Source organism: Nicotiana sylvestris, chromosome 12, assembly GCF_000393655.2.
Source record: "Nicotiana sylvestris chromosome 12, ASM39365v2, whole genome shotgun sequence".
Taxonomy (NCBI): Eukaryota; Viridiplantae; Streptophyta; class Magnoliopsida; order Solanales; family Solanaceae; genus Nicotiana; species Nicotiana sylvestris.
Genome location: NC_091068.1, coordinates 74,372,696 through 74,396,386, shown reverse-complemented (window position 1 = coordinate 74,396,386; position 23,691 = coordinate 74,372,696). Strand labels below are relative to the sequence as shown.

General features: G+C 37.2%; 2 protein-coding genes across 2 annotated transcripts; both read left to right on the top strand.

Moving 5' to 3' along the window:
* The first annotated feature begins 9,972 nt into the window (after positions 1-9,972).
* Positions 9,973-18,672, top strand: LOC138884090 (uncharacterized). The gene is made up of 2 exons (XM_070164833.1): positions 9,973-10,144; positions 18,343-18,672. Exons 1-2 carry the CDS (start codon positions 10,040-10,042, stop codon positions 18,427-18,429), a joined length of 192 nt encoding a protein of 63 aa, XP_070020934.1. The 5' UTR covers positions 9,973-10,039; the 3' UTR covers positions 18,430-18,672.
* A 911-nt stretch (positions 18,673-19,583) lies between these two features.
* Positions 19,584-21,782, top strand: LOC104246793 (vignain-like). Its single transcript, XM_009802679.2, has 5 exons — positions 19,584-19,659; positions 19,835-20,290; positions 20,371-20,603; positions 20,700-20,840; positions 21,278-21,782. Exons 1-5 carry the CDS (start codon positions 19,635-19,637, stop codon positions 21,533-21,535), a joined length of 1,113 nt encoding a protein of 370 aa, XP_009800981.1. The 5' UTR covers positions 19,584-19,634; the 3' UTR covers positions 21,536-21,782.
* The last annotated feature ends 1,909 nt before the right edge of the window (positions 21,783-23,691 follow it).

Genomic DNA, 23,691 nt, shown 5'->3' with positions numbered 1-23,691 from the left:
ATACATTGCGGGTTGGGTCCCAAAATGGTATTAGAGCTTCAAGAATATCTGTCCTTGGCCTAACGCCCAACAAATTTACAAAACCTCCCAATATTCTTCCTACTACCTCTTTGCTATTGGCTTCCAAATCATTCCACCACATGTGGAGTTGTAGGGGGACCTCGCTGAGGGCCGAGAATGGTTCATTTTTCTCTGTGCTCATCCTGCACATTTATTAAGGTGACCTTTTAGGCCAAAACAGAAACCTTTATTTTGACTCTAAACAAAAATCTTGGAAAACAAAACAAACAGTATATGTATTTATATACATGTGTGTACATATATGCTTTATGGTATATCATTATTGGTAAAATGGAAAGGGGAGTTGGACCCGATGAGGGTTGCCTACGTATCTCACATCCGGTGAGAATCAAACCCGCGTAGTTCGGGCGAATAAACTATTTTTGAGAGGACCCTTTTCCATTTTCTATATTTTTTGTTTTTGTTATTTTTCCCACAACAATCAAATAGACTATTATTTTTCATTCATAACAAACAAACAAATTAACGAAAAACATAAAACATTCCTTCTTTTTTGAGAAGGTGGGGTTGGACCCGATGAGGGTTGCCTACGTATCTCACACCCGGTGAGAATCAAACCCGCGTAGTTCGGTCAAATAAGAATAAGTAGGCAAATAATAATAAGAAGATGAACTAACCTTTTTTTGAATTTTCGTTTAAAAGAACTACTTTAAAAGAAGCAAAAAAATATTATTTTTTGATTGATTTTCTTTTTAAAAGAAACACTTCTAAGATATATTTTTTGAATTTTCATTTGCTTTTTTTTTTATTATTCTAAAGAAGAAGAAGAAAATATTTTTCGGAATTTTGCTTTTAATAAAAGAAATGCTTCTCAAAATGTTTCTTTTTGAATTTTGAATTTTCTTTTCAATTTTGAAAAAAGAATCAAACTATTTTTGGATTTGTTTTTTTTTATATATATTATATTATTTTGAAAACAATTAGAAAGACTTCCTAAAGAAGTCAATAATGGAGAAAATATTTTTTGGATTATTTTAATTTTGTCATTTTCATAAACAAATAAATAACACATATTTTAAAAACAAGACTCTTTTTTTCATTTTTATGGCAAGACAAACTTTTATGGCAAAACAATGATTATTTTTTCTACTTTTCCTTTGCTTTAATAAAACAAACTAATAAGACATATTTTTTATTTTTATTTCTCAAAATTTCGGCAGAGTTTCGACACTACTTGGACATTTGCGTTTTTTTTCTCTTTCTAAAAATAAGTAGTTATATCTCTACACTGTCATTTCCTCATCTTTTCACGATTTTCTAATTTGTGGAAAATGATGACAACATACAAAATCTTTTGAATTTTCATGCCTTGTTTTTATATGTATTTTTATTTTTTTTATATTTATTGTTGTTTTCAAAATGTGGCATGAGAAACATAAGGATTTCCAAGACATCTTGGATTTCACAAATGTTCCCCATGCGCTTTTTCCAACATATGAAGCGTGGGGGACATATGGGAATTCCAAGGCTTCTTGGATTCCACAAATGTTCCCCATGTGTTTTCCCAAAAAGCAAGCGTGGGGGACATAGGGAATTCCAAGGCTTCTTGGATTCCGCAAATGTTCCTCATGCTTTGATTAAAATAACATCATGCTGGAAATGACCAAATGACCCATTTGCCCTTGACTGAATACAACATGTAGCACATAGGATGTCATAAGATGGTCTATTATTTTCAGGTTGCTTGTCCTAGACGGACCCAACCCCTGTGTTGAGTCCCCTAAGTCAAATGCACATGATGCAAATAAACGTTCCTACTAGGGATCCGGCATGTGGCTTTGTTATACTAGGTTCAGAACCTGGGTGTTTGTTCTAGACCTGGCTTACCCGAGCGGACAGCTCGAGCCGAGGGGGGGCAGCGTACCGGGAATACAGAAGCTTCACCGGCTTAGCAACTTATCCGAACCTCGTTCTAAATTGGGATTTGACACTATACAGAAAAGAAGTCATACGAAGTACGCCCTTCTTCATGATTTAGAAGACTCAGAGAGAAGATGGGTTTCGGCACAATTTATATACAGTTCACATAATATCAAAGCGGTAAAAGCAACATTTAGCACATTAGGCTTAAAACATGTAAAAAATCAGATAAAGCCAAATATAACAATTTATCTAAGCTCGAATTTCTAACCCTGAACCAGTGGTTCTGGGTGCTGGTCCCCAGCAGAGTCGCCAGAGCTGTCACACCTCCTTTTTCCGCGCCCGCAGGGCGCATGGGAGTTTTTTCCAATTAAAGGACAATCGAAACGGGATTTGTTTATTTATTTCAGAGTCGCCACTTGGGAGGTTTAGGGTGTCCCAAGTCACCAATTTTAATCCCAAATCGAGGAAAATAATGACTCTATATTACAGTCTGCGTACCAGAAATCCGGATAAGGAATTCTGTTAACCCGGGAGAAGGTGTTAGGCATTCCCGAGTTCCGTGGTTCTAGCACGGTCGCTCAACTGTTATATTCGGCTTATTTATCTGATTTTTAATACAATTATGAACCATGTGCAAATTTTATCTTTTAACCGCTTTATTAATTATTATTATTAAGAAATGTGAACATCGCTTAAAACATATCTTTGGACTGTGTCACATGAAATGCACCCACAATCCGAAACATATTTTATTTGATGTTTTAGAATTTGGATTTGGGTCGCATGAAATGCGCACCCGAGTTTAAGAAAATTAAATTATTAAAGGCGCGCCTAAAGCAACTAGCGCATTATTATTTTTGGGGAGGGCCGTGAAATTTGCTAAACGACCCGTCCCGGAATTTAAGTATTTAATATATATACTTGGAGGGCCCCGCAATTTGTCCCTTTTATTTGGCGAGGCTCGTCTCATTTTACTTATTATTTTTTTTTTTTTATATATTTTTAAAGGGATGCCATTTTATGTCTTTAACAATACTAAACCTTATAGCCTATTTACAACTGAAATCTCATAACTCGTTACAATTTTAATAAAAGGAATCTAGCAAAATGAGTGTTTTGGAAGTAATAACAACAAGTAATACTAGTTTTGTCCGAATGAACTAAGCAAGGGAGAAGACGAACAAATTGACGTTAAACTGTGTCGTGGAATAACTAACCCTACTTAATTGAAGGATATCAAATAAACAAAAATACATAACACCAAAAAATGAACAAAACGCATATGGTGAAAACATAAGCAGAAAATTATCATATCAATTTATATATTGCATCTTCGAACATTTAACGCAACATTTCCTTATCTAATACTTGAGGTTTACTAACCTTTGAACCTCGGCAAACTCAGGACGACAAACACGACCCCGACGGAGTTCAAGCCGGACTTCACTGAACGAGGAACAACAACGAAACCTCGGACAAACACCTCGACGAACCAAAGACGACCTCGACGGAGAGCTTGGACCCCACAACTGTCGACGAGCAGGTGGGTTGGTTGAAGGTTTTGGGCGTGAGGGGCCGGCGTTAATGGAGGTGGGCGTTTGCTGGTTGTTTGGTCGTCGGGCAGTGGTCGACGGAGGGGAGTGCGACGAAGCTGGTGGGTTGTTTGGACGTAGGGAGTAGAAGCGGCAGCAATGGAGGAGACGGGCTCGTCTGGTGCTTGGTAGTGCACGCCGGTGGTCGACGAGGGCTTTTCTAGTAGTTTTTTTTGTTTTTTTTTTTTTTTTTAAAAAAAATGGAGGAACAGTGGTTTGTTGATGATGTTCGGTCGACGGTGATGGGGGAGCTGGTCGGGACGGAGTGGTCGTTTGGTGGTGTCGTTTGGTCGACGCAGGCGAGGCGGAGATGGAGCTGGAGCTCGCGGGCTGGGGGAAGGTGACGGGGTGGTGTTCGGACAGTGGAGGTGACGACGCTGCTGCTACTCGTCGGACTGGGTAGTGACGATGGTGGAGCTGGGAGGAGGAGGGTCCGTGTGGTGGTGGTGTTTGGAGCGTTTGGACGTGGGGAAGGTGAAGGGGGGGGGGGTCCGGTGGTCACTGGTTTTTTCGTTTTTTCTCAGTAGGTTTCCTTTCTTTCTTCGTTTTAAGAAGAAAGCGGAACAGTAGTTTTTTTGCTTTTTAAATTTTTCAAAAAAAATCCCCCTTTTTCTGTTGGCTTTCGTCCGTGTTTTGTATTGGAATGCCCATGAAAATGAGCCCCACGCGTGGTGGGGTTCGAGGCATATGTCCCCCACGCGTGGTGGGGTTCCCCACGTGTCCTGGACACGGTTTATTATGGGCTAGGTCCGAAAATTAGGCCTAAAACCGGGTAGTTTGAACCCGAATATTATTCTTTTGCCCGGACCCGAGAAATAGGAACACGTTGCTTAACTAGTCCTATGTAAGCAAAATAACTACCAAAAATAAGACTAGTATTTAAACAAAACTATATATTTTTTTAAAATATTTTTTAAAGATTTAAAATAGCTACAAAATATTAATGAAACTATTTTTTTTGTAATTTTCGTTTTTCTTAAATATTAAGATAAAATATGAAGTAATATTTTTTGTATTTTTCAAAGTTAAAATGACTATAGAATATTAATAAAAAACTATTTTTTGTAATTTTCGTTTTTAATAAAGACAAAATATAAAGTAATATTTTTTGTATTTTTCCAAAATTAAAATGACTACAAATCATTAATAGAATTATATTTTTTGTAATTTTCGAATTTTATATAAAGTACCAAAATAAAGTACAATTTTTTTGTATTTTTCAAGTTTATGAGAAATACATAAACTAAAATTTATATATATATTTTGTGATTTTTTCTTTTTGCAACAAAATAAGGTAAAATAGTTAAAATAGCTATACTAGACCCAATTTCACATATTCACGCTAAAAATGTGAAAATTCTCGGGGAGGGTTAAAAATCACGTGCTTACACAAATCACGCCTCATTCCCAGTCCCAAATAAGACCCCTGAAACGACGTAGTATGGGAGGGATACTATGTCGTTTCGAGTTCATTTGATTAAAATTAATCCTGGCCCTCTGTCTCCGGTTCATCTAACGGTTTTAAACATTTTCCCCAATTCGATTAAATCTGTCCGAAATCCTTAGAGACAACCTAGTCCAAACCCTTTTTCTGTCTCTCGTCTCTCTCATTGAACCCTAGCGCCGCCTGAAGAATTCCGCCATTTTCACCGGCAAAACAACTCCAAATCCTCTCCAAACTTCGACCATATAAACCTCATTCATCCCTGATTCCTAAGCTACCCCCATATCCTTCCAAACCCTCACCAAATAGAGCCAATCTTTGATCTGAAAAGGAAAAGCAGAAGGCAAAGAAAATCATCTGAATTTTTCAAGTTTTGACAAGTGACTAAGAGTCGAAACTGGCCTTGCTCGTTTGTTCTTAACAAGAACACGTGATTGAGGCCAATTTCGGCTCAAAATCAAAAAAATATCAGAGTTCTTTCAAGACATGTTCGTTTGCTGTCTTCTATAGGTACCCTCGTTCTTTTATTTTTTCCGTTCTTTTGTTCTTCTCCCTGTCTTCATCTCCTTTTGTTTCATCTTTTCTTTTCTTTATTATTTTTTCGCTTTTGAATCAGTTTCTGTTTGCATGATTAGAATGAGAGCATGTTTAGTTGCGTTATTTTTAATTCTCATGTTTAGTTTTAATTAGTTCTTTTTCTTTTGTTTTAGTTTCATTTCAAAAGTTGTCTGATTTTGCAACCCCCTTTGGCCTGAATTTTGGGTGGGTTTATTTTAAATTATGAACTGGATTTGGGTTCTGTAAATCAGAAACCCAAAGAAAGGGGGTCAGTCCGGGTTTGGCAAAGTCGAGGTTTTGTTTATTGGGTCGATTTGACCCATGTGGTCTTCTGAAGTAAAAACAGAGGATTTTAAGGGTAGTCTAGGGATTTTAAGTAAGAGAATCTCTTATAACTGATTTAGGAAATTTCCTGGAAGGTGGAAAAAGGACTGACCTAGCAAACAAGTTAGAATTTCAGGGTTTAGCTTGCAAAAACAAAAATTTAAAAAGGAGTAATAGGCAAAATCTGAACCATTTTCTACTGCCCTAAGAAACCTTTATAAAAGGCCTGTTACTTAATTCTCAAGTGAGATTTTGGAGAATTTAATACTAAACACTGAAAAACGGCCGAGTTTTAAAAACTTTGAAAGAACACTGAAATTCCCTGCATTTCTTTGGTCAAAATTGGTTTAATTCTGCCCTAAAACATCATAGTTAATCAGAGTTTTTGAAAACTCCAAAGATTGGTGTTCATATGGGTTCTATATTGGTTTGAAGAAATTGGTTTTGTTTGGTATTGCTGGGTTGTTAAGCTGGTTCTGCTGCTGCTGCTAACTCCTCGTTTCTCTTTGTTTTTCTATTGCATTCCAGGTACTTCTCGAACTATGGTTAACATATGAAGTGTAATATGTAAATGAAGACACATGATGAAAACCATGTGTGCTACTGAATTCTTGTTTCCCTTTTTCTCCATTTTATTCATGTTTATAATAACTTAATTTTATGTGTACTCTATTAGCCTTTCTTATGTTATGGATGTGGTATCTTAGTATTAAATTGAAATTCAAGCTCTCTGAGTCTCTTGTTTAGTGTTTAGTTTTGTTTAAACTTGCTATGGATGAGGGAAAATGCTCCTGTTTGTTTGCAGTAGCAGTTAAGCTTATGTTGAATCATTTTGGTCTGTGTTTGAGTCTTATCTTAATTTGACTTGGTGTTTAGATTCAGGATTGTCCAATGTCAATTTCATAAGGTTCTGTTATTATGGTGTGTGTCGAGAAGGTTTAATTAAGGTTCTGAATTTCATACCATTGTTTTTTAAGCTAGTTTGGGATTAAATTAAGGTTGAATGGATGTACAGTTTTGTGTTGTTTATGTCATTAATGCAATTGAACTCAAACAATGTTTTTCTTTAAAAATGCAATATAGTTTAGTAGTGCCCAAGGCCTTTTAGCATGTTGCTGAGTATTGATGAAATTTAATTAGGCTCAAATGGTATTTTTGAGTTTAAACGTTGGCTGCTCTTCTTTGATTGGACTCGATCTTGAGTCCATGTTCTTCAGCATTTGCCTTTCATCAGATTTGGGTTCCCTTTGGGCCTAGACATTGAGGCACTGTGAAAAAATGGGAGCTCCAGGCCCTATTGTGCCTGGGCTTGCTATTTCGAACCCACTTCTTCACTTAATTGCTGCTGAGGCCTTGTCCATAACAGGCTTGCTTCCAAAAGCTGAAAGCCCAACGTTCCTCTATTATTAACAGTCGTGCCAACAATAATTTCAAATTGAGTTTGTTTTAGAATAATTCTTTTATTTAAGTTGAGGTGTGCCATATTAAACAATACCAAGAGTTTATGGCCCTCATAATTTAAAAGCAAGAAATCATTCGAGCAATTAGATTTGAGGAGTCCCATATTAAGCAAGCAATAATCCATGGCCCTCAAAAGATTAGTTCAAACACCCTTTAAAATTAGACTTGAGGTGTGCCATAAGCAAAAAATTAGATAACCCATGACCCTCGGATAATTAATAATAACTCTTTTAAAATTGAGGCGTGCCATTATTAAATTTTCCATGGCCTTCGCAAACCTTGTTTTAAATTCAAAATTTCGTAGTTTGCTTTAGGCGCGTTGTTTAAATTAATTTCCTTTATTAATTAAATTTGGGTGTGCATTTCATATGACCCAATTTCAATTCTCAACAACGTAAAATAAAATGTGTCGTGGATCGCGGGTGAATTTCATGTGGTGTGGTTCAAGGCGTGTTTTAAATAACGTTGAATCTTCCTAAAAATAATTAAAAGCGGTTAATAAGTTAAAATGTACCATAGGTTAAAACGTGTAATAAATCAGATAATATGACAATTATAATAGTTTAAGCGACCGTGCTAGAACCACGGAATCCGAGAATGCCTAACACCTTTTCCCGGGTTAATAGAATTCCTTACTTAGAATTTCTGGTTCGTAGACTTTTTAAAAATAAAGTCAAAATTTTCTCGATTTGGGATTTTAAAATAAACCGGTGACTTGGGACACCAAATAAACTATTCCAAGTGGAGACTCTGATAAAATAAATTAAATAATCCCATTTTGAATAATGTCACTTTAATTGGAAAAACTCCCTTATATTACCCTCTCGGGTGGTAAAAAGGAGGTGTGACATATACAATTCTGAATGGTTTAAATCAGGTCGTGCTTGAGTTCAACACATTAATGGGTGGTAGTCTCCCACTTGATTTCCTTGTATTGTAGACTGGCCTAGCATAGTCTCCCTATGATCGCCCATGCCTGGCTTTAACAATCTCAAGTCGATCTTCCACCAGTGGGAAATTTAAGTTGATCCTCTAGTTTCCAGCATCATTTACGGTTGTGTCGCCTACCAAATATGCATCCCTAAAAAAGTTGCCTCTTTGGCAGCTGCATGTCTCGCAACTGCATCGTGTTGACCTTGTTTCTTCTCACCTTGAGTAGAGGAATTATTCCATAGAAGATGAGGAGTTCATGACAGATAAATTCAAAGCACTAGAAAACATTACAACCAACTTTACCAAACTTCTGTATGAATCGATGATTGATTGATGAAAATTGATGAAACCTTGTGTCTTGAAGCCTCCAAAGCTCTCTTAATCCCCTTAGGTCAAAAATCCTATCATAAACGTGTTTTCCATGTATTTATACCGTGTAAGAATGACATTGGACTAAAATACCCTTAATGAAGTGATTTGCAAAATTTGACAACGAAAATGGCTTGCCGCATCGCGTGTCGCATCACCCTGTGCGACATGCCAAGAGGCTATTTCAGCCAACTTGATTTTTGTCCCCTTGATGCTAAATTCCCCTACATCGATGCCTGAGGCGATCCATGGTTCTTAGGCCAATTATCCAGCTTCTTAGTTTTTTTTAAAATTTTTCGTAATCATACTTGGTCCTCCCGAATTCGAACCCAATCTAATTTATTAGATTCTACTCAGACGTTGAAGCCAAATTATCTGTTTTAGCTCCAAAAATATTCCTTAGCTCAAAATTAAGTTCTACTCAATGAAATACGCGTAATAAATATCAAATACTCATATTCACACTCAAACACAACTACAGTGAAGTTAATAGAAGATGAAATTTCCAAAAAATCTTTATTTCTAACCTACCATCATGCCTTAGTTTCTTGAATGTTTTATATCACTAGTAACTTTTTCTCGCTATTTTTAGTAACATGACTTAATGATTAAGTATCGATAAGTAATGCCTAAATATAGTTCATTTATGTAGTTCTCTCTTCTTTTTAATAAATTAAAACAGAAGAAGTAATAACAATCACCTAAACTAAAGATATTAAGCCCAATAATTGGCTTCTAAGATCACTGATGACACACATTTACTTTAATCATAAGTTGTACAACGTAGGTACCTCTAAAATAACATGAAGAAAAATAAAAAAAACCTCTAGAATTACGGTACCTTTAACTAGAAATTGCTTTGACGAGACCATAATAAGCCATAAAGGGTGGAATAATAAATTACCAAAAAAAGGGTGTATTATTAATAGAATTAAGCTAGCATCGTAACCCTAAAGTATGAATTAGGTTGAAAACTTGAACTAAGTTAACCAGTATGGGAGTAGAGTATATATATGTTTGTGTTTCACATATTCAAGAGTGAATAATTATTGTTCAATTGAGTAACAGATATGCAAATATTAATTCGAATAGTACAATTAACCTCTTAGCTATTAAACTGTCCTTTTAAATACCGAATGTAGTATTCTTAAATTTAGAGATCTCATAATGACCTGTGAAAGAACTAAGTGGACTAGAGTGAAAGTAGAAGCAACCAATATGGACCAAAGATTCAAAATTACCTAACTATAGAGGACCAAAGCTGAAAGCCCAAAAACCGGAAACGACGTCGTTAGTTATGTCAACAGAAAGGGCAAAGAACTGAACTCACTAATAGAGTAATAGGTGAACAAAGATTGTATTCAATACCCTGAGCTGAGAGGACTCGGAAAACTTAGAAGAACATTTAGAGAAGATGGTGAAAGTTGCGACGTTCTTTGCAATGTCTTTAGGTGCCTTCGCTTTCTGGCAAACTATGGACAAAATCCATGTATGGATCGCTCTCCATCAGGATGAGAAGGTAATTTCCAAAACCCTAATTTTGTGTTTGTGCTTCCTTTGTTGAAATGAACCTCCCTAATCCTAATTGGGTTCTTTTCCTTTTGTGAGGAAATGAACTCAGAATTATATATGGTCTTTTTGGATTTTGGGCTTTTCTCGATCTGGATCGTAATTGGTTTCTTGAAGTCATAAATTAAGGATGCTGGTATTGTTGCTCTGAAATTTGTAAAAGTGCAGATTTTTCTGACATTCAGATGTATGGTATTTTTAGAGGATTTCATTAAATTATTGTTGGTGTTTTTGGAGAGGATACTCATAGTTTAGATGGTTAGTAGGACCAGTGTACCTAAGAAGGCCGGCCGCCTAAGAATGTTATCCTCTTCCTTCTAGGGGAACCTAGATAAAAACCTCAGGAATTTGGAGAATTAGTATATCTGAATGTTAAGCTGTTATCTTCTGCAAGCTATTGTAACATTAAACTTATCAGTCATTCCATGAAACTATGGGCAGAGTGATACACCAAGACTTAGCAATGCTACTGTAGTAACAATGGATCAGTTTGGAAGTGATTGATACCTAGTAGACCTACATCATAGGTCATATTCTTGCTAAGATGATTGATGAAAATTTATAGGGAGAGGAAGAATGATTGACACATGGAATTCATTGACCTAGAATTGTGCTCAAGCTGGCCTAAACACCACTATTATTTAAAGTGCTTTGGTGGGTGCTGAAGAAGAAAAGAATTCATATTTAATATATAAATGTTGTAAAGGATACGTTCTGTCACACGTGTGAGCATTGTGGCAGGAGGGATAAGAGAATTTCTCATACATATTTAATATATAAATGTTGTAAAGGATACGTTCTGTCACACGTGTGAGCATTGTGGTAGGAGGGATAAGAGAATTTCTCATAACCCGTGGTTTTCACTAGGGTGTTGGTGTGTGTTGTGTGATGACAATGTTATGTTAATTGACACAACTAGTGAGCTTGTTGCCCAAAAGTTTGAACTGTGGAGAAACAATTCAAGTTTGATGACGATGTTGTGTTAATCTGGAAAGAAAAGGTTTCAAGATAAGTAGAAGTAAGATAGGATATATGTAGCACAAGTTTTGGTCAATATAGACAAGTGAAATCGAGGTGAGATTATATGGGATTGTTTTGCCTAAATATGAATAATTTATATATATGGCCTCAATGCTCCACGAGAATTGTATGATAAATATGATGTGCGACATAGAATTAAGATAGGATGGTTGAAATAGAAAAGTGCTATTGGAGTATTATGCGATAAAAAAGATACTCATGGAGGTGAATGGCTAGTCCTATAAAATGGATACAGAGCCAACAAGAGCCAACAATGTTATATTGTAGTAGTCCTCTAAGATCCGACATATTCGTAAGACGAGTTACGCAAAAATTCAAATATTAAGATGGGTGTGCTATTATACAAGTTTAGAAATAATCACATTCAACAGGAGGTGCAAGTAGCACAAATAGAAGATAAAATGCGTGGTGGTCACTTGAGACCTTTGGAGGCACCGATCTATATGCATGAGACCATACACATCCATGCAAATTTATAAAAGATACAAAACAATGGAAGTAAAAGATCCATGTAAGTGATATAAACTAGATGAACATAAGACTTATTCTTGTTGGAACGCTCACATTAGTCCAATATTTGCTTGGTTCATCTTAATCTTGTTGAAGGATTTGTATGTCAATACAAAATGTAGAAAAACATATGGGACTCGTGAACCTTATTTATTACATATTGGAGTGAGAGGAGTCTAAATTGAGCGAAATGGATAGTGACGATTCATATAGATTATAGCCAATCCCAACTACGTCGGATTGAGCTTAATAGTTGTTTTTGTTGTTGTATAATAATAACCATGCATGACTCTTTAAATGCTTGTCGTCCTATAATTCTTTTTATTGGTTTCTTGAGCTTATCAATTTTACATATTTTAAGGATTCATGTTGTATTGTATCCCTGGATTTTTGGGAAGTGTAGAATTTCTAACGTTCAGATTATGGGTTCTTTAACTGAAAGTTTGGTAACTTTTACCTTATAAATAAAATTTTTGTGTTAATAATGAAATCAAATGCTAGAATGTCTTGAAGCACACCTGTGTTAATGCTCAATTCCTCTCTAAGTGTCTTGTTGGTGTCTTCAATGATACCTTTAATATAAGCCCCAATCCGGAAGTGATTCAAAAGTAGTTTATAAATAGGTGGAAAGTCACGGCAGGTCTCAAAGTTACTCAAATAAACCATAGCACGTTCCTACTTGATTTTCCCTCGAAGCAAGAGGCGCTTCGCATTAAAGCCGACGACTGGTTCTGGAACGGTAGACACCTCTCTCGATTGGTGGTCTCCAGTGTCGGGTATGGACATGGCTATCAGAAAAGAAAAGCATACTTGGGTAAAAGCTTTTGGGATTCCACTTCACGCATGGTCTCAAGATTTTTTCACCATCATCGACGATCTTTGTGGTAGCTTTATAGTCATTAATGAAGATACAAAGAGAAGAATTCATCTGCTCTGGGCCCGAATCTGTGTCAGAAACATTGCCAACAATCTTCCTCGTATTCTAGAATTACCAGTGGGTGAATGGATGTATGAAATTTCGATAATACCATATGCTCATGTCGCTCATGTCAAACTGAAGAAATCCGGCAATTGAACTTCGGCTCCGGTGATAGTTCTATTTCGATGGCAAAGGAAAAAGCTGTTATAGAGATGACTGATGGGTCAGACCCCTCGAGCCAACGGTAACTTATTCCAACCCCATAACCAGCACGTGGGGGGTCACGCGACTACTTTAAATTCAAATAAAGGGGTTGTAAAACAAGGTGAAAAATTCGTGGGCCTTTCAAAATTTTTGGGCCAGCACACAAAAAGATATCATGATGAACGAGACCCAAAAAAAAATGGCATTATGATGAAGGAGGCCCAAAAAAGAAGAAAGGACATTTAAAGAGGAGTCGACCCAAAACTTATTAGAAAGGAAAAAGAGTTTTTGCCAGCCCAATGGATAATAAGGCCAAGGATTTATCTGAGGCCCCAATCTTAATTTAAATGATTATTCCAGAACATCCCCATAGCTCTCTTATGCATGATGCTCTCCAAACTGCTATAGGAGACCCCAACTTGAGCTTAGATGCTGACGACGAGGCTGACCCTCCAACAAATTTCAGAATCATGTTTCACCAACCAAATTTGATGTCACAACCACTACAGGTTTTAGGATTATGAATTTGTTTTCTCCTCTTCATCACTTTCTGTACTACTCCCATGGCATGAGAAGCGGTCAACTTCAACAATGGTGCTCGAACTGGCAGTGATAGATACATCAAGGTGGACAAAGCTAGTAATGGTGAAGGCATGCAAGGCTTTTGGGGTGAATGTTGTAGGATTTGAACACGAGCTGTTTGACATCATCTTAAGAATGAGGAAAGAAGGCAGATTCAGCTAAAACACTCTAAAACTTATCAAATTTAGCTAAAAAACCCAGTAAGAAGAAGGGGAACCGAAATTAACAAGCTGAAATGTGGGATCAATTATGAAAGGTTGAACAAAAGAGATAGTGGGAGGCATTACAAGGCTTTTTCTGAATGAAGCTCAAAATTTTAAGCTGGAATGTGAATGGGTTGAATGATAGCAGTAAAAGGGGTATTCTTAGCTCATTGGTTCGCAAGTGGAAGATCAATATTCTTTGCTTACAAGAAACAAAAATGGAGGAATGGTCTGTTAATCTCTCCAGATAGATTTGTGGTACCAGGAGGGTTGATTGGGCAGAGCTTAAGTCATGTGGTATCAAAGGGGCATCATAATCCGTAGATAAAAGATATTGGAATTGTTTGGAGGTACACCAGGGAACTTTTTCTATTTTAAGCATATTGGAGAGCACAAAAGAAGACTTCAGATGGTGCTTTACAGGGATTTATGGTCCTCACACCAATGAGGAAAGAAAGGAAATGTGGAATGAATTGGCTGCATCAGGGGTATCTGGAGTGAGAATTGGGTGATAGGGGGAGACTTTATTGTTGGCTGATATGAAAATGAAAAGCACAACTGCATTAGAAGATCCAGAGCAACGAGGGGTTTCTCTGAAATCATTCAAGACTTGGGCATTATTGACTTACCTCTCCAAGGTGCCTTCTACACATGGTCTGGGATAAAGGGGGATAAGACATTTTTCAGCCATCTAGAATAGATAGATTTCTTATATCCCTAGAGTGGAATGAATGCTGTAAGGATGTGAAACAGATTGCCCTTCAAGGGTTTTTTCTGATCATTAACCTTTACTTCTGGAGAGTGGGGACTGGGAGGTGAATCCATCTTACTTCAAATTTAAGAACATGTGGTTAAAAGTAGATAGATTCATGGAGAATATTGAAGAGTGGTGGAATAGCTATGCCATACATGGGAGTCCAGACTATATTCTAATTCAAAAATTGAGACTATTGAAGAAAGACATTCTCGGCTGGAATAAGTAAGTCTTTGGCAATGTTGAGTCAAGAAAGAGCAAAGTTTTAGATGAACCTTTAGTGTTGGAACAAGTCACTGAGAATAGGGTTCAAGTTGAAGAGGAAAAAAACAAAATGTTAGCTTTAAAATTAGAGTTGGAGCAGATAGCAAAAGCTGAGGAGATATGATGGAGACAGAAGTCCAGGTGCCTATGGCTCAAAGAAGGAGATAGGAACACCAAATATTTTCAGTGGATTGTGAACTCCCGTAGAAGAAACAATTGCATTGACAGGCTTTTGGTTGATTATGAGATTATTGAAGATAAGGAGCAGATAAAAGGGGAAGTTTTGGATTTTTACCAACAATTATACACCAAGTCTAAACAATGGAGACCCACAACTAGTCTTGATGATCTGGAAAGAATACCAGAAGAAGACAAAGCATGGTTGGAAATTCCTTTTGAGGAGGAGGAGGTTCTTTCTACTATTAAAGCATGCTCTCCAGATAAAGCCCAGGCCAGATGGTTACAACAACATACCAGTATTATCCCACACAGTGGGATCTGGGGAAGGTAGTGTGTGCACAGATCTTAACCGTACCAATGCATTTATCCAGGAAGCATGGTTGATCATTAAGGAAGAGGTGATGGCTGCCCTGAATTTCTTTCATCATAACTATCGTATGGTGAAGTCTTGCAATGCCTCTTTCATAGCCTTAGTTCCCAAAAAGAAAGAAGCCATAGAACTCGAGAACTATAGACCGCCTGATTGGTAGTGTTTACGAGATAGCGACCAAACTACTTGCAGAAAGGCTCAAGAAAGTGGTCGGTTGTCTAGTTTTTGGACATCAGAATGCCTTTATAGAAGGCAGACAAATTACTGATGCAACTTCATTGCAAATAAGGTATTAGACTGGCATTGCCTGGTGTTTTATGCAAGCTAGATGTGGAAAAGGCCTTTGATAAGGTGAGTTGGGCATATCTACTAATTGTGCTTAGGAAGATGGGCTTTGGAAACAGGTGGATTAAATAGATGAAGTTTTGCATTACCACATTTAAATTCTCAGTACTTGTCAACATAGGGTCAGTGAGATTCTTTTCCCCTCACAAGGGACTTGGACAGGGGGACCCTTTCTCTTCTTTCCTTTTTATTTAGGCCATGGAGGGCCTTTGCAAGATGTTGGACAAAGCCAAGAAGCTCTAGTGGATTAGTGGCTTTCAAGTGGGGCTTAACTCTGGACCATCTCTCTCGGTATCTCATTTGCTTTATTCAGATGATACTCTGATCTTCTGTGGGGCTGAAAGATCCCAAGTCCTATACCTTAACCTAACTTGAATCTGTTTGAAGCTGTTTGTTTGCATATTAACATGGCAAAAAGCACTATCCACCCTGTAAATGAAGTCACCAATTTGGAGGAACTAGCTTGAATTCTATGTTGTGGTATTGCTACATTACCTTCTACATACCTTGGTCTACCTCTTGAAGCAAAACATAACTCAACTGAATGTGGAATAGAGTCATTGAGAAATTTGAAAAGAAGCTAGCTTCATTGCAAAGGCAGTATCTTTCTATTGGGGGTTTGGGGGGGGGGGGTGCTAGATGGTATCCCAACATACCTGATGTCCCTCATACCAATCCCCAACAAAATTGTAAAGCTGCTTGACAAGATCAGGAGAACATTTCTATGGGATGGAGACATCAAAGTTCATAAATTTCACCTAGCCAAGTGGTTAAAGGTCACCATGCCAAAGTATTTGGGTGGCCTAGGCATCAGAGATCTTTCCATCCACAACAAATGCATGCCGATGAAGTGGCTATGGAGATAAAATCAAGAGGAGAATTCACTATGGAAAGAGGTGGTAGGGCCAAGCATGGGTTCGAGAATCATTGGTGTACTAAGTTGTCCAGGAGTCCTTATGGGGTCGGCCATGGAAGAACATTAGGAAGCTCTTTCCCAGAACTTCTATTTTAAATTGGGCAATGGCAATCACATAAAGTTCTGGAAAGAAATGGTTTGAAGGACCCATCCTGATGTTTGACTTTCCTAGCCTCTATCGGATAGCTCAGAACCAAGATTCCACTATTTCTCAAAATTGGCAAGTCAATTGTTGGTACATTCTTTTCAGGAGGGATATGCAGAACTGGGAGCTTTCACAACTTCTAAATCTGCTGCACAATTGGAAGGCTTCTTAGTCAAGGAAAATACATTTGACAATAGAAGATGGGGAAGTTCCAAGGATGGCCTTTACACTGTGAAAGCAGGCTACACTCACTTTTGCTCCGCCAATGAAATTATTGATAGATGGCTGTGGAAATACATCTGGAAGACCAAAGCTACCTACCAAAATTTCCTGTTTCGGTTGGATAGCCCTAAATGAAGCATGTCTAACCCAGACAATCTCAGCAGAAGAACTTTTCAATTGGCCAACAGATTTTACATATGTTTGCAGCGGCCAGAATCCAACATGCATCTCTTTCTTCACTGCCCAGTTGCAGCAGATATCTGGTGTATGTTCTTTGCCATCTTTGGCTTAAGCGGGCCATGTCTCAGAACATTAAGGATGCCTATGGAAGCTGGTCTTCATGGAAAGTTGATAACTCCATCAGTAAAGTCTGGCGGATGATCCCTTCCTATATTTTGTGGTTTGTTTGGACAGAAAAGAATTGCAGATGTTTTGATGGGATATCAACTCCTACATACGCACTTAAGGCTAGATGTTATGCTTATATAGTTGGCAGAACTTAGCTCCTGTCAATTGCCCTATTAATCTTTTGGACTTTGTTAGCTCCTTAGCTTTAGCCTAGTTTTTGTCTGTAGAGTTGACTATGTCTTTATGTATCTCTCCTTTGTACTTCTTGCATCTTCTTGACGCCTTTAATGCAATTCTCTTACTTCATCAAAAAAGAAAGGCATATCAAGTAATAGGCAGCCCATCCAAGTGTTATGGCCTCTCTTGCATCAGCTACTGATATTGAAACTGTACCAACCTGCACCTTCTTATACTTGAAAACTAGTAACTTTTCCAGTTGCATGATCAAAATACTCACAGGATGTCCCAACAAAAACCTTGTAACAATATCCAAATATCTGCTCTGTTGGCCTTTTTGTTTGAAGGAGTATCATGCTTACAAGCTCTCAGTAGAAGACCCATGTCTGTAGGCCAACCTCCATTTTGTTTTTGAGTCCTACGTGAAGCCGAGACTGTCAATTGTCATTTTCGTATGGCTGTCGGCAGAGATATTTATCCAAAAAAAAGTCATTGGCGTAAATACTGCCCACATCGCCAGTGAGCAATTCAAATGCTAGTCAGCAATCCTCATTCCAATAGTGCAAGCCAAGAAAATAGGCTTTGATCCTTCTCACTCCTAGTCTATCACTGTGGCAAATCCACTTGAACGTGGATTAAAGTGTATATAGATTTTGTACAGAAGATAACAGTTTTGCTGTCAAGTGTCAACTATGTAGGGCTTATAGAACTGACATTATCGGTTTTGCTGCTAGCCGAAGTGTTATCTGTGTGATATATGCTCAAGTGAATGGTTCTTGAGGAGTCTTGTATTGACCGATGTGATAAGGGTTCTTTTACTACGACAGTTGGAGACTAGTCAAATGCCATATGCCCATGAGTACAACATAATTTTCTACTTTATATCAAGTTATATGCCTTTCTTTGTTTTTTTTTCTTTATCCTTCTGTTTAAAATGTTGATGACTTTATGAGTTTGGCTCACTGCAGCAAGAAAGAATGCAGAAGGAAGAGGAGATCAGAAGAATGAGAGCACAGCTAATCAGAGAAAACAAAGAGCGGGAGTCTCTTGCCTAAGCCGCCAAGAATTGCAATGCATTCAAATCAACAATTTATTTTTGCCGTCTTTTTGAATGTTTCTGGACTTCTGGTTCTATACTGAATTTCCAAAAAATTCATGGAACAATGGTCATGACTGTCTTCAATGTACTCAAAGCTTGGACCTGTCTAGCTGTATGCCGTTCATAGCAGGATTATGCTTGCACTATTAAACCTGTAGCTACTTTTAATCTGACAATAAATACCAAATTTTTTGGTTTAGTTGGAGTAAATTACGGCGAATTGCTATTTATTGGTTACTCTTGCATAAGAAGTGCATCTCATACACTTTGCTTTCACGCCCTCAATTCTTTGATGTTAAACATGGGATAGTTGCATCTTTGTGCCGCTCAAGGCTGTTAGTTTGTGCAGTTCGTGTGTTTGGTTGGTCCTGGAGACAGTTGTTGATTTTGACAAAAGGAACTGCTAATCTTGGTTTTGCACACTGTGAAGTGTGAAGGATTGTAGTATGAAAAAACATTTGCATATTGTCGGTTACATTCAGGAATGCTTCTTATCTTTTTTTTTCTTTTTCTTTGTCGTGCTTGCTTTGTTTGTGTCTCTGCTTGGTAACTACAGTGACTGCACTTGTTTTAGGTGAAAGATTTGATTATGAATCTACGAGAGTTCAATTTTTCCATGTATTTTGTGGAATATGGACTGGTAGTTCGTCATGAAGCAGAATTACAAGTTATTTCACTGCCCAAATCTATAAATATTTACCTGTTCCTTTACTGGCAATTCTAACTATAATTACAAGGTCTTCTTTTGGTATTGCTACAACCAGGTACTTTAATCACTAGTTGCCCCCATCTCCCTCCCACCCCCCAATCCCAATCAAAATCAAAATCAAAATATTCCTTACCCAAGTGAGAGAGTTGCATAGCCAGATGACTGACTCTTATTAGTTTGTGATGGAGGCATCGTCAATTAAACCCTGATCTTTCACTTAATCGAAGGAAAATTCGATCTGTGAACAAATGACACGTCTTGTCATTTTGAAAATCTCATGGGACATCCTAAATATAGCTGAAAGTAGGAAAAAGGATTCTTTGCGTCATTTAGGCTTGCAAGAAATCGTGTCCAACAGCCATCTAAATATATGCCAGTCGTCATTCTCTGCAAAACAAACTTAGCAAAAATAACGTGGTGACATTATTAGATAAATCACAGCCTGATATCCTATGCAAGTCTCACTTTATAGAAAAAGTAAAGGAACTTTTCCCCTTATTATCTGTTAAAGACTAACGAATTTCTAACTGATGCAAAATTGTTATCTAGGCTTACTCTATATAAAGAGCATATTAACACAGGTTATTCTCAGATCATAGTTCTAATAATCTTTTTACCTTATATTGAATTCTTCAAATTTCCCTTTTTTCAGTTTTGACAAAAAAGATGGAGTTGGGGAAGATTTTCTTAATTTCTGTTTTGTTGCCTATGGCATTTGGGCTAGTTCAGAGCTTAGAGTTCACCGAAAAAGACATAGCATCTGAAGAGAGCTTATGGGATTTGTACCAGAGATGGAGGAGCCATCACACTGTTTCTCGAGACCTAAGCGAGAAACAAAAACGTTTCAATGTATTCAAGGCGAATGTGATGCATGTTCACAAGGTGAACAAGATGGACAGGCCTTATAAATTGAAACTCAACGAGTTTGCTGCTATGACCAATCATGAATTCAGAAATTTTTACAGCTCTAAGGTAAAACACTTTAGAATGCTCCATGGTAGCCGGCCTACTACTGGATTTATGCACGACAAGGCTGATAATCTGCCAGCATCCATCGATTGGAGAAAGCAAGGCGCTGTCACTGGTGTAAAGAATCAAGGCAAATGCGGTAAGTTGCTGAATTGTGTGATCATAACTATCTCAACCTTTTGTTTTAGTACATGCTAATTTATCCTCGTATATTTGCAGGTAGTTGTTGGGCATTTTCTGCAGTTGTTGGGGTTGAGGGAATAAACAAAATCAAGACTGGCCAATTAGTTTCCCTGTCTGAACAAGAGCTTGTTGATTGTGAAAAGGATAATGAAGGATGCAATGGAGGACTAATGGAAAATGCCTATGAATTCATCAAGAAAAATGGAGGAATAACAACTGAGGGGATCTATCCTTACAGAGCAAGAGACAGTCGCTGTGATTCTTCAAAGGTAGAAACATACATTTAAACAACATACTTGATATATATATGTTAACACCCAGTATCCTAGAACTGTTTTCTTTAACACCTTTTCCATCTCATCTAGATGAATTCCCCGGTGGTTAATATCGATGGACACGAAATGGTACCTACAAACGACGAGGATGCTTTGATGAAAGCTGTTGCCAACCAACCAGTATCTGTTGCTATTGATGCTAGTGGTTCCGATCTGCAGTTTTACTCTGAGGTTTGATATGACTGTTCAACTTGAAGTTCTTACCTTCGAGTTCATTGTATTTTTAAAATTATGTGTGCATAATTTAATATATGTGGAAGTTTTACTAATTTTCCAAATGCATTTATGCACGTGTTGAAAATACTGTGTTCAATTGAACTCGGTAAATAAGGCTACATCGTCACGTGCCACAGCCAGAGCATTTTCTAAACATGACACACAAAACCAGATTCTTTGATGACATACTAATGTCAAATATAACCACATTTTGTAATATGTGACCAAACATTTTCCACATGACATATCCTATAAATCAATCAACTATGCGTCAACCCAACTATCCGGGCTATGTTATACGAATCTTGTATATCGATTCTGCTCTCTTTCGAGTCCATCTGATGATATACCATGTCAAATTTGAGCAGAACTTATAACATGTGAAAATGCAGGGAGTGTTCAATGGAAATTGTGGCACAGAGCTAGACCATGGGGTAGCAGTTGTGGGCTATGGAGCAACTCATGATGGAACAAAGTATTGGATAGTGAAGAACTCATGGGGGACTGGATGGGGAGAACAAGGTTATTTTAGGATGGAACGAGGCATCGATGCTGGAGAAGGACTGTGTGGCATAGCCATGGAAGCTTCATATCCACTCAAATTATCCTCGGACAATCCAAAACCAGCCCCCTCTAAGGATGAACTCTAGATATTGGTTCATGTATCTCTGCTTATATAGCATGCTATAGTATTTAGAAAGAAAATTAGGAGAGAAAAAAAGCAAGACATATATGTAATCTATCAGTTCTTTTGTATTGGATTGCATGAATAAAATGTTTCCTTCCATGGGGTTGCAAATGTTTGTAAGTTTTAGCCTTTCACTTACTTTCAACTCCATTTTGGAAAAAGAAGCACGACAAAGATTGGCTGGGCAAATTTTGGTAGTGCAATTGGTTGACTATGTGAACTTTCACCTTGTTAATGAGAGTTTAGTTTCTTACCCCTGTAATTTTCTTCCCCATTTTTCCTTCCCCTCCCCGTATGTATGGCATTTAGAGAAATCTAAAAAAGTTTGGCTTGTGAATGGGCCAATTCTATCCCGTCTATTTAGAAACCCAAACCTGAAAATGATACGATCCGGGTTAAACAAAGCAACGGAATATAGAATAACAATAACTGAATGCAAAATTAAAGATAGATCTCGATTAATGTAATGGAAATAAGTCTGAATAATCAAAACAGAGAAGGAAATCTAGAATCTAAATTGAACGTTTCAAGCAACAACCAAAGCTATTCCAATTGACCTCTCAAGAACGACAAAATAGAAACTCTAGATATAAAAAAAAGAGAAGGAAATTACTCTCAAGAACTCAACTTTTTTTTAAAAAAATAGGCGACCCAAAGTTGAACTCCAACCAAAAGGTTCCAAATCTCTATTAAGAGTTTTTTTTTTATGTCAATACGCTAATTGACTAATGAAATAACAACTATTATTAGTTACCAAAAAACACAACTATTATAAATACCCAATGCGTAGAATAGGAAAAGTTCCAATGCTAATTTTCCTAAAATAACTCGTCAGCGCACGCTTCTCGCACATAAAAGCCTGGATTGCACACGACTTCACGCAAGGACTCTAGTGGCTCTACCCCTTGTGCACGCTGCGTATACTCAAGTGCTCTTTCTGAATGCTTCGCGCATCTGCTCAACATTCTTCCTTGCTTGTTCTTCGCAATTACCAAACATCTAAACGTGGTATTCTTTTCACAAATCTAACACCTTGTAGTCAATTATTGAAGATCATGTAGCTCCTTAGTGTGCATTTCTTGGATGTTCTTGGACTTGGAAAGAGTCAATGGTCCGCTTGATAATTTGGGGTCATCCTCATTATTCTCCGCCTTTCCCCAGCTATCCAGGATTATATCAGAAAGTAAGTTTGGGCAAGCATAATGAAAGCTTAAATTTAAATCCTACAAGACAATTAAATAGTTAACCAGCAGGATGGTTTTTGAGAAATTGTCACGACCCAAATCCCACATAGTTGTGATGACATTTTACCCAACATGCTAGGTAAGCCAAAAAATAAATAACATAATTTGAATGAAAGATCATCAATAATCAATAATCAATAAATAAAATGGTGAAAGATCTAAATATTGGTAGTACAAGTCATGAGCCACTAAGAATTAAATTTACAACGTTGTTACGAAGAAAATATAATATACGTTTGAATATACATAAATAGAAGTTCAAATCCTAAACTGCCATGAACAAGGTGGTAGCTTGCAGTTAGAACGCGAGTACATCCTCATTGCTAGCCTTCAAAATCCACAACAACGTAGCTCCGAAATCTGCATGCAAAGTGCAGAAGTATAATATAGTGGCAGAGTTTTTAAGTCAAAAGACAACTCACTAATATAACGTGCAATTCGTAAGCTATAGAAATAACATTAGAAAAGACAAGTAATATCGAAAGAGTCAAAAGAGAAATAACGAGCATGAACCAACCCTTTCTCAATAAACATGTACAATATATCCAATCAAATCGTACGACAAAACCCTTCGTGCATTTATCTCATCCTCATCAAGCATAAGTATAACACCACCAAACAAGGTAGAATGCGTATAGCTAATAATAACAATAAGGTGGTAGGCATAGATGTAACAATAGTAAATAAGGTAGAAGGCATGTAGATAATAGTAACAAATAAGGTAGAAGGCATGTAGATGACAGTAGTAAACCAGATAAAAGGAATAGATGTAACAACAACAAATAAGGTGCATGTAATTAACGACAACCAAACTAGATAGAAGGCATATATGTAACACGAACAAACAAGAAAAAGGCAAAGGTGTAACAACAAT

Bases quoted from the DNA above. Each gene is read 5' to 3' on its own strand.
- LOC138884090 (XM_070164833.1), top strand. From the start codon at position 10,040: ATGGTGAAAGTTGCGACGTTCTTTGCAATGTCTTTAGGTGCCTTCGCT. The intron at 10,145-18,342 runs GTAATTTCCAAA...GGCTCACTGCAG, and splicing joins CTCTCCATCAGGATGAGAAG to CAAGAAAGAATGCAGAAGGA.
- LOC104246793 (XM_009802679.2), top strand. From the start codon at position 19,635: ATGCAAGTCTCACTTTATAGAAAAA. The intron at 19,660-19,834 runs GTAAAGGAACTT...CCCTTTTTTCAG, and splicing joins AGTCTCACTTTATAGAAAAA to TTTTGACAAAAAAGATGGAG. The intron at 20,604-20,699 runs GTAGAAACATAC...CATCTCATCTAG, and splicing joins GTCGCTGTGATTCTTCAAAG to ATGAATTCCCCGGTGGTTAA.